The 10,700-nt window shown below is 35.9% G+C and overlaps 1 protein-coding gene across 1 annotated transcript; it reads left to right on the forward strand.

Moving 5' to 3' along the window:
* Positions 1–2,369: 2,369 nt before the first annotated feature.
* LOC145765572 (chymotrypsin B-like) lies at positions 2,370–8,308 on the forward strand. The gene is made up of 7 exons (XM_082577407.1): positions 2,370–2,417; positions 3,109–3,215; positions 3,824–3,912; positions 4,153–4,312; positions 5,453–5,537; positions 7,691–7,833; positions 8,122–8,308. Exons 1-7 carry the CDS (start codon positions 2,378–2,380, stop codon positions 8,275–8,277), a joined length of 780 nt encoding a protein of 259 aa, XP_082433533.1. The 5' UTR covers positions 2,370–2,377; the 3' UTR covers positions 8,278–8,308.
* Positions 8,309–10,700: the final 2,392 nt, after the last annotated feature.

Consider the following 10,700-nt stretch of genomic DNA (forward strand, 5'->3'; position numbering starts at 1 on the left):
GTAATGCTTTATGAATCTATAACTTCTTTTTTGATGGTTCAAAAAGCAAATTTACAGATATTGATTTGCAAATTGTTTTTGATTAATTTTAGGCAACTTTCAAATTTTGGATGGCAATACTTTTTTAACTTAACCCAGTAGTTTCTAAACTCTTTCGGTACATTCTTCTCTTTGCTTATGTAGGAGCTTTTCGTTCCTCTTTTATAGCATTTAGTAGGCAGGAGCAAGTAGACGGCATAACCCTGAAAGTCGAAGCGTTTCTTTTTACTGTCATTAATGTCGCACTTTTGTTCTTAAACTTCTTGTTTGTCTTTGTTAAATAGGTGTGTTACCATTTTGGAACATTAGGAAGTCGAGGGTAAGAAAAATTCTCTTTTTTGTGCACTGTACGGTGCATTGTGTAAAAAGGTGATCAAAGTCACTGATGTTTATTATGTTACCAATGATATAGGTTTAAGTGGTTATGTTTTACAATAAAACGAAATTGCAACAAACCAAGTATATTCCACTTGGCCCAGATTGAAGTGGTTTATGCTGACGTTTGGCAAATGTTCGAACGACATCTTTTCTGAATTGCAAGCGGTTCATATTTCCCCCAATCTCGTTATGCAAGTGCCAAGCTGCAACTACGGACATGTTTACAAAATTAAAGAAGACAACGCCACTTTTAATAGCCTACTTGGGAGTCGAGATCAGTAGTCCTTGAGAAATCAATCAAGATCGACTTCTCCCATGATTTTTTTGTTATTTTCCACCATCACGTAGTAGGTTTCCTGTAACGGTTAAGGTTTTTTTTCAAGTATTGTTTGTGACAACTTTTATTTTATTTTTATAGTATTTTGGCAACTTTCCTTCATTGCTGCTTTCCTGTGCAGCTCAGTTCGGAGCAGTCTGACTTGTCTTTTAGCCTCGGATGGAATACTGCAATATCTTCTATATCTTCTATAACATGAAACTTTCTCAAAGTTCAAATTCTAGCAAACAATCACTGCCTACACATACACACACAACATACAATCAAATGACCTGGATTCGTAGCAAATCCACTGTTTCGATACAAACTTATTTGAAAGATGCATTTGTTGCTTTAAGAAACTTAGTTTTGCTTGCCGCAGTGCTCTGCATGAAGCTACGATATAGCATAGCCATGAGTTTCCAATTTTCCGTATGGAAACGTCATAAAAGAATAACTGCATAGCCGAGTGGTGAGAGCCTTATAACGGCAATCAAAAGTGCGCCGGTCGGACACCGCTCAAGAGCATGTGGCTGTGTCTTTGGCAGGACACTTAAAGGCATGCCTAAAGGTGGACACGAAGATTGGATTCCTTGATTGCCCATCCACTTAATATCTAAATCTTCAGCCACAACGATAAGCCTAGATACGACAAACAAAACATAAAAAAATGTAAAAGTACCATATTTTATAACTTTTGCACAAACATAAAAATAGGTGTGTAACCAACAGGGTAGAAATAAGATTACAACTCAAACGTATTACTTCCGCTTCCGGTCAAAAGTCAAGTTTTTCCTGAACTTCGACCTTTACACTGAATTTAATAAACAATTCAAAACAAATTAAATGCGATTAAGTTCCAAACTTACTCTACTGACATGTATCAAAAGAATTCAAACATCATTTCTTTTCTTGCTGCAAATCTTTGTCAAAATCTTGTTTCCATACGGGAACTTTGGGCATTAATGCATTAAAAATGCCACCAATTTCTTGACCTACACACTTGAAATTTTTACAATGTGATTTTCGAATGTTGACCTAATTTAGTAATTTTGGCCAGTAACACTTGCGACTCAAATACGAAATATCAAGCATATTAAATCAAACCGTTAAGTACTGTAATGACATAAATGATAGAGATTGTCGCAAATGTTCTAACTATTTAATTTTGAAAATTACTGTCAACAACCTGCGGTTTACTCATCATAACATGCAACTTTTTTACAGTTAATTAGAAGTTTCACACAAACTAATGTTTTTTGTTTTGTTATGCAACATTTCTTGGTCAGACTTTTTTATTGTTTTTGAATGAAGTCATTTTTGTGAATAATTTTATTTTAATGGCATTTCGTAAGCATTTTTTCAAAAAAATTTTTTATCGCCATGATTTTTAGTTTCGAATTAAAATTCTTTGTGAAAAAATGTTTTTTTGTTTTATTTTCAACTGTCTTGAAAAAAAATCTATATAAACTTTTCTAATGTTTACTTTTTGGCTGTAAGTATTCACACCGTGAGAAAAAGCAAGTGTCGTTGTATTTAATCTTTATTTTAGAGTCAACAGAGTGATTATTTTTATCTTTCATAAGTCTATATAAGGTATTCATGGGTTATCGTTTCATGTTATTGAAACATAAACTTGACAAAATGTTCTTCTATCTACTTGCGCTCTTGGCTGTTGCTTCAGGTGAGGCACAATACTGTACTGGATTGTGACTTTAAGGAAATTACGCAAAATAGCTTTGAATTTCAAAAGTGTGACTTCTGTAGCTTTCTGACATGCCTTGAATACTGAAATGTTTTATATTGGATGTTTGAAACTTAGCTTAGTTAAAAATGCTAACGCACACAGCACCTTCCAGAAAAAATGTTGCAATCTTAATTAACGTATCTATTTTGTTATTTGACGTTATTTAGCACCCAATTGGTGTGAAAAAATTAATATTGTGATTTTGGTATGTCAAGATATGCATCAAAAATGTTTCTATATTATCATAACGTTCGAATGCCTCGACACCCTGTCCGCTCCCATAGCTCGGTTTGATAAACACTGGACTGCAAGAACGAACAAACGGGTGGATTAAGCAACGCTACTTCAACTGATGGGGTGTACGCTTGATCAAGGCACTTCAAGGGCAGCTTATACTATTCAACGGAACCTAGCAAATGAAATAATTCACAAGCGATAATATTTCAACTAGCAAAAAAACTTCACTCCGTTGACCTCATTGACCGCCTGCATCAACGATTAAAGGCCTCTAAAATACGCGAAACTACCAGAAAAATATTTTCTGAGGCTTTCTCAGTCCGAGAATAAAGGTTCAACCAACCAAACCGATCAACTGCAAACTTTAAATGTTTTAAAATTATTTTTTAAGCCCTTCCTCAACCGAAGGTGATCACCAATCCCCGGTATGCTTATCACGAGCAAAACAGTAAAATTGTTGGAGGACAAGAAGCTACTTTGGGAGAATTTCCTTGGCAGGTAATTACGGTTACAGTCGGTTGCACAGTAGATTCATGCACATTTTTTCTTACTACAAAGGCTAGATGAAACGCTTCTTTGTGTAAAGAAAATAATCATAAGAACTAACTTTCTAAGCAGCTGACTCAAGACAATGAAGTTTGTTTCACCGACACTCTCAACTCATATAGCCTATATTATATAAAAATAAAATCTGTTTGTTCACAGTAGATGTTTACAAGAAAAAAATGTTTTATTAAGTTATATAATAGTACTGGCCCATTATTATCTAACTTGTTGCACTGTTTATCACCACGTTAGCCTACCGATAAACGTAAGGGCAGGTTGTGTCCATGGATCTAGACTTGTATTTTATTTTTCAACATCGGCTACATGCTAATAAAGTCTAAAAAAAAACTAAAAATAGATGAATTACTTGTTTATTAGCAGAAACTATTTCGATGTTCAGCAAAAACGTATAATTATTGTTCCTGAAGTTCAATGCATGTGATTGTTTTAGATGTAACAAATTTATGTAGTTTAGTTGTTAAGTAAGAGGCAAGGAAAACACACAAGGATGAGCTACTTTGTTTTATTTTCACTCTCTGTTCGACCAAAAATTTGTTTAGGTGAGTCTCCAACAATTTGGCCGCCACTTTTGCGGAGGTTCTCTGATAGCAACAAATTATGTCATGAGTGCTGCTCATTGCGAAATCACGTAAGTTAGTATAGGTTGTTTGTTTGATGTAGCTTATAAGAAAATCATAACTATGGTTAAATTGCTTTCCATTATTGACAAAAAATAAAAGCAAAGTTGTCATATGCTGTAATTTCTGATAGTAGGCCTAAGTAATTTTATAAAACTATCAAACATTTCTATCAAATGTAAAAATATAGTTGGTAATTTGGTATAAATGACAAGAATTAATATTTTTGCCATCATATCATTTTTTTGCAGAACGGGGGTGAAAGTAGCACTCGGTGCCGTAGATTATAATGTAGCAGAACAATTGATCGCCCAAAGTGTGTTCACTGCTCACCCGCAGCATAATGCCAATACCTTCGATTACGATTACGCCGTCATAACCTTGGCATCTCCTGCGGAATTGGGAGGCAATGTGAGTGACTCAATCATTTCGTCATGAGTGTATGAACTACAATTCTTTGCACGCTTTGTTTGTATGATTTATCATAGTTGTATCGAATCTAAACTTTCATAATCGAAATCGTTTGATGTGCAGTAGCTTAGGCCTATAAACTATTTTTCAACAGTTGCCCAATTAGATGAGATCTTTGTCGGATGTAAACTTATCAACAAGATATAGATTAATTGACTATAAAAAATATCTACTGTAAAACATGAGATGTGCGAAATTTGAATCAAAATATCCAGACACATAATATTGAAGAACCGCAATGTTGATTGTCTGATTGATTTGATTTTCATCCTCGGACTGGGAAAGCTTCTCTGAGAGCTCAATCCTGGCAGTTTCGCATACTTGTAGAGGCTTTAATCCGCTGACGCATGACCGGTCACCGGATTGACAGAGTGGAGTTTTCGATTGTTGTTGTCGTTGTCCGAAGTTTCTGCAAACATGTTTATGATCAAACTAAGTTGTATTATGGGTTTGTATGGGAAAAAAAGATAGATTACACTGGTCTACAAAAAAAGCACTTTGTTCTGCGGTTTGGACTTTGAAAACTGATTTAGCGTAATTTTGGGGTGCTGAATCCGATTCTGACCTCAGATTTATTCTATCACGTCAAGTTTGTGAGATATGATAACAACAAACTGTTACTTTTGCCAAAAGTGGACGATTTGACGTTGCGTTCACCACCAATATACGCAGTGCTATAGCGAAAGGTTAGCGTTAGACAGGCCAAAAAGCTTACACAAGTTTACTGGGCAAGCATTGCCATAGGCCTGCTTAAGCATTTGTGATTTCATGCACAACATTGACAGGAGATGATCAGTTATGCTTTTTACCTTTGTTTTAGCTTGTCATTAATGCTTTGTTAATAATGTTGAGTCAAAAACAAATAGGTATCAAAATTGTAGTTTTGGGGTGCATTTCATCTATTTGTGCACCCCATGGCAGGGATTAGTGGATATAGCACAGTGTGTGTGTGTGTAATAAAAGCAACTTCAAATTTTCTACTTTTGGCAAAAGTAACAGTATTGTTGTTATCATATCTCAAAAACCTGACGTGATAGCCAAAATTGGTCAATCAGCAGCTAAAAATGTTCTTGTATTCAGGTTGCAACGATCAAACTTGCAGATGCTGGAAAGGAATATAGCGGGATGGCTTCAACCTCAGGATGGGGATACACCACTCAAGTCCGTAAGTTAGAATTAAGGCACTTTGAAAGCTTGCACTAAAATGATTAAAGTAATACTTGGATGTAACTTTCCCTGATCTGCTCATGTAAATATGAACAAGAAAGTATTATTTTTTAAATCATTCCGTCATCAATTTTGAATAAAATGTCAGTATGATAACAATTAACTTCTGTACGTTTTTTCAGCTAAAAACTTGTTTTTAGTGAGTCAAATTTTTAATAGTTTAACACTAGAACGGCCGAGGTATCGAAATCGACACTTTTAAAAATTTAGTGCACTATTTTAGGCCTGAATTGCTATCGCAACGCTTTCAAACTTTCAGTAGCTTCCCAATTATGCTTACACTTCATAATTCAGTATTATTTTTCTAAAGAATCTTTTTATGTTATCTACAATGTGCTGATATACCTCCAACGGCCGAGGTGTCGAAATCGACATCTCATACAAATTTAATTGTATAGTATAGAAAAGAAAGAATATTATAGAAAGATTTGTAAAGTGTAAAAGATTTCCTGTGTGAAAAAAACTAATTCAATAGTTTTCACACTTACTTATAGCGTTTCTCATGACAATTGTCCAACGCTTGGCTTGATGTGTGTTATCGCTCGGCTTGATTTTAGGTCATCGTACTGAGTTTACAGACACCTTTCACAAATCTATCAGTGATTAGCAACAGATAAATTTATTCATATTCGAGAGCCACTGGAAGGACTTGTTGCTAATTGCATCAAAAATTACACTCCGGATTGGAGCCTGCCCATCGATGAACAGCTATTTCCAATGAAAAACAGATGTCCTTTTATCGTGTTTATGCCAAACAAACCAGACAAGTTTGGCATGAAATTGTGGGTGTTAGCCGAGGTTCATTCCAAATACGTATTCAATACCGTACCGTACTTATCGTACCTCGGAGCTATTGAAAGAAAGCAACGAAATGGAAAGCTTCTCCACGAGGATGTAGTGATGAGGATCACCACCAATTTACACAGACAAGGCGGGTACAACGTCACAACAGATAACTTCTTTATTAGGATGAATCTTGCTGGTTTGCTACAGGAAAGAAATATAACCATTGTTGGAACTGTTCGAGCTAACAGTAAAGGGCTGACAAAGAAGATGACCAAGGGTGGAGGAGAAAGATTTTCCAGTAAATTCTTCTGCAATTCAACGAACAGCTGCATGCTTGTAAACTATCAGTGCAAACAAAAGAAAAATGCAAATGTTCTTTACAGTTTACACTATGCATGACAGCCCTAGTATTGATGCAGCAGAGAAAAAGAAACCCTCTGTGATCCATTTTTATAGCGAGAACAAAGTAGCAGTTGATGTGTTTGACCAAATGGCAAGAAACTACACCGCACATGCAGCAAGTAAAAGATGGCCTCTTGCAGTTTAAACAAATATGCTAGATGTTGCAGTTTTGAATTCTTGGATTATTTTTAGAAAACGTTCCGGCAGCAACATCAACCGACGTGATTTTATCCTCCAGCTCATTGAGAGCTTGAGAACTGCTCATGTGCTGAAACGAAAGCCGACACTGCAGAAAGCAGGGACGACCATCTAGAAAACGCAGAAAATGTGCTGGACAATATTGCAAAAACAATACAGTTACCATTGTGGAAAGTGTGATAATGGTGACTGGAAAGTCACAGAGTGCAAAGGCTGCACTGCGTAAAGTGTTTGGTGGTTTGTTTTCTACTCCTGAATAAGAAAACTTTGTGCAATTTTTATGATAATTATGTATTCGCTCTGTTGAATTTTTAGATCATCGTACAGACTACAGAGTCAAGACACAGATAAAGTCAAGCTTCGAACTGATCAAACCCTGGTAGCCTACGTCATAATTTTCGTCTAAGACCGAAATATGAACAGTGCAAATAGATGACAAAAGTAATAAGTGCTTCAGATAATTCTATCACTGTAAAATAAAACGAATTCTTATTGTTAATTTTGTGGAAAAATGAAGTTTTGTGAAAAGTGTCGATTTCGACACCAGTGGCCGTTGGAGGTATACTTTTTTTTTCGGCTGTTCTAGTGTTAAGGAAAGGTGTGTTTGATTAGGAGCTAAATGCAATGAACATGCATATGTCTGAGTAAGCTTAATGAAACCGCAACGTTCTATTTAATTCACTGTGCTGTAACCATTTGTTTCAGAGCAATCTACACCTACAATGATGCAGAAGACTGATATTTCTCTGGTGTCGCAGGCTGATTGCCAGTCAGTATGGGGCTCAACTATCGTCATTACCGATAGAATCCAATGCGCTGGGGGAACTGGCAAAGTCAGCTCTTGCATGGTACGAGTATTTTCCTAATTTAAGCATCTACAACACCAAACCAAATAGTTAGGTTTGCTTGAGTTAGCAAAGCACCGTTAGCACGGTGTTTTTAATAAAGGACTCTTCAATATGTTTTTCTAAAACTATTTATATTGACCTTGCATTATAAAAGTAGAACGCATGCTAAAAAGCGTTTGATTTTCCATATTGTTATGGATCAAAAAGGACTTGTTTTTTTTGCTAATTCTACAAATACAAACGGACTAGCAGTGATGGTTTCTTTCTAAACTTGCTTTTTGTTTGAAGGGAGATTCTGGTGGCCCATTAACAGTCAAAGATAACGGTGAAGATATCCTCATTGGAGCAGTGTCTTGGGTTCAGAGCCGTTGCAGCCCTGACTACCCAGGAGGCTACGCCAAGATCTCAGCCGTAAGATCTTGGATTGACAGCATCACTGGCTAAAGCTGAGCAATTTTTGAAGAATAAAATTCAGCAAGCAGTTTTAACGTCTACTTTTGTTGCAAGCGGCTAGACAGCAATATTTTAATATAATGTGACGTAGGCTATTATAGTGTAAACTTGCTGACAAAGTTCAATGCTTTATGTCACATCACAACAGATCGTTATAGTGTGACCTACTAAGAAAAGAATGAACTACGCTTAAATAGTAAATCACCTGAATGTTTTAGTAAAGTATTAGAGTACTGGAAAAACACTTTTTAACACTAAGCTCAGTAAAGTCGTCACTAGGAAGATCAAGCACGGATGAATCAGATGCTCGCGTGACGAACAACCTTCTTCCATGCACCTGTCCATTCTAATGGATAAAATTAACTTCAAAACGTACCTCAGCTATAAACAGAACTTTAACTCTTTCTTGCTCAATGGTTTTTCGCAGTTTACTTATAAAGCCTATGCCCTAAGAGGTTCTGCAAGATTCAGTTTCAGATCCAATTTTCAATAAAACAAGCATTCAAAATTTTTGTCTCCAACAGCCTTGATATTTCAAATCTAACCACACACATTTTTAAAAAAATTAATAAATTTATAGTTATTCTGCTAAAAACAACGATTTTTGACGAGTATTAGTTTTAAACGGTTAAATGGCATCATGAGGCGTTCTACTGGTGCAAATTAAGTTAAACTATCACAAGATGTGTACAGTGACAATCTGTTTTTATTCCGACGTTTCGTCAATCAGACACGACTGACTTTTTCTGGGCTAGACCAGGTAGTGACGACCTGTCTTGCATGGCAAAACACAGGACCATGTTGCTGAAATCAACTAAACATGCAAAATGAAAATTCAATTTCTAGACAAAGTTTTTAATGGTGTTGGACGTTTTGCATTAAACTGCAATTCTTTTATGATTATGCGCTGATACCGAGCAGTCAGTTTTCAAATTTTAAATTTTTGCAAGTAGCTAAACCGTTTGAACTGGTATAGGGTTGTAAAGGTTGTCTCTCGTTTTGAATAAGAATTCTTCCCTAAAGCGTTTCTTTGTATCAGTTGCAATATGCAATATGATAGATAAAATGCTTGAACTAACGGATGTTTCACCACTTCCAGCACATAAAGAAATCTGATTTGTGAACAGTAAAGGTTTTTTTCGATTTTAACATAAATATACACTGCTACTTGCAACAGCTACTTTACAATTGGCAATAACTTCCACTTATACAATCTATTCAATATCTGCTGGATTCTAGGGCAATATCAACATAACAAGTCAAAGAAGTTTCCAAAATGTCAGGATGACAAAACTTTCTAGAATCTAGAAGCATATTTCACAATAACACATTACGTAACTAAAGATCACTATCGGTCAGTAATCGTCGAAACACCACAACAGAATTACTCAATAAAATAGTTCACCCATTCTAGAACAAAAATGTAGCCTGCTGCGGGACTACGCATATTGATTGTTACATTAGTAATACTGGTTATGGCTAACATAAAACACGTTTTTGTTTATTGAGGAGTGAATATTAATGTTTAACCTTAAACCATAAATATATTCATCCAGTTGAACATTAAGGCGAGATTCACACCGATTATACAAAACTGTCTTCAGCATCCTACCAGGAATACCCTATCAATGCTTTGTCAGTTTGAGAATAAAGATTCAAAACAAAACCAGACCAAAAACAAACCTTGATGAACGATTACCCAAACCAAGTAATTTGATGTTTTGTGGCAGCCCAGATGAGCATGATTCAGATGTGTAAATAAACGAAACTAAGGATTTTTACTGATTTTAAATCGATTGCGTTCATCAAGTTGATTAGGACAGTTTTATAAAAAGAGTATTCAAATTTAAATTAACTTCATAGTTTGTAGCTTCCCAAATCAACAAGGTAAAGTTGCAAATAAACAAAATTAATCTTCTCTCTTGTTGTATTTTATAGCGACAGGTGAAGCACGTTTAGTTTCCCAGGTTGGGACTTGTGGGACGACAACGTGGAAATATTTGCTTTCGCCCCAAAAAAATTAATAATATTTTATTATTGTAATAACTATTTGAAACAATTGCTTCATTAATATGCGCCCGCTCCGTTAGCTCAATGGTTACGAGCCCGGCTCAAGATCACGCGGCGCTGGTTCGACGGTCGGGGTGTGCGCTTGAGCAACGCATTTCAGGACTGCTCTCCATTCAGCGGCACCTAGTGAATGGAATAATTCTCCGTCAACAACACTTCAACAATCGGAAAACGTCACTCTGTCAATCTCATAACGGCCCTGCGTTAAGAACTACCAAAACTACCAGAAATAACCAACCAAGGCTTTGTCAGTCCGAAGATAAAGATTCAAAACCAAACCAACCAAACCAAACCGAATGCGTGTGTGTGTGCCAAATGGAAATAATTATATTTATTATTTAATA

The sequence above is a fragment of the Aplidium turbinatum genome, chromosome 2, assembly GCF_918807975.1.
Source record: "Aplidium turbinatum chromosome 2, kaAplTurb1.1, whole genome shotgun sequence".
Taxonomy (NCBI): domain Eukaryota; kingdom Metazoa; phylum Chordata; class Ascidiacea; order Aplousobranchia; family Polyclinidae; genus Aplidium; species Aplidium turbinatum.

Coding starts and splice junctions, on each gene's coding strand:
- LOC145765572 (XM_082577407.1), top strand. CDS start 2,378: ATGTTCTTCTATCTACTTGCGCTCTTGGCTGTTGCTTCAG. Junction 2,418..3,108: donor GCTCTTGGCTGTTGCTTCAG/GTGAGGCACAAT, acceptor TTATTTTTTAAG/CCCTTCCTCAACCGAAGGTG. Junction 4,313..5,452: donor CTGCGGAATTGGGAGGCAAT/GTGAGTGACTCA, acceptor TCTTGTATTCAG/GTTGCAACGATCAAACTTGC.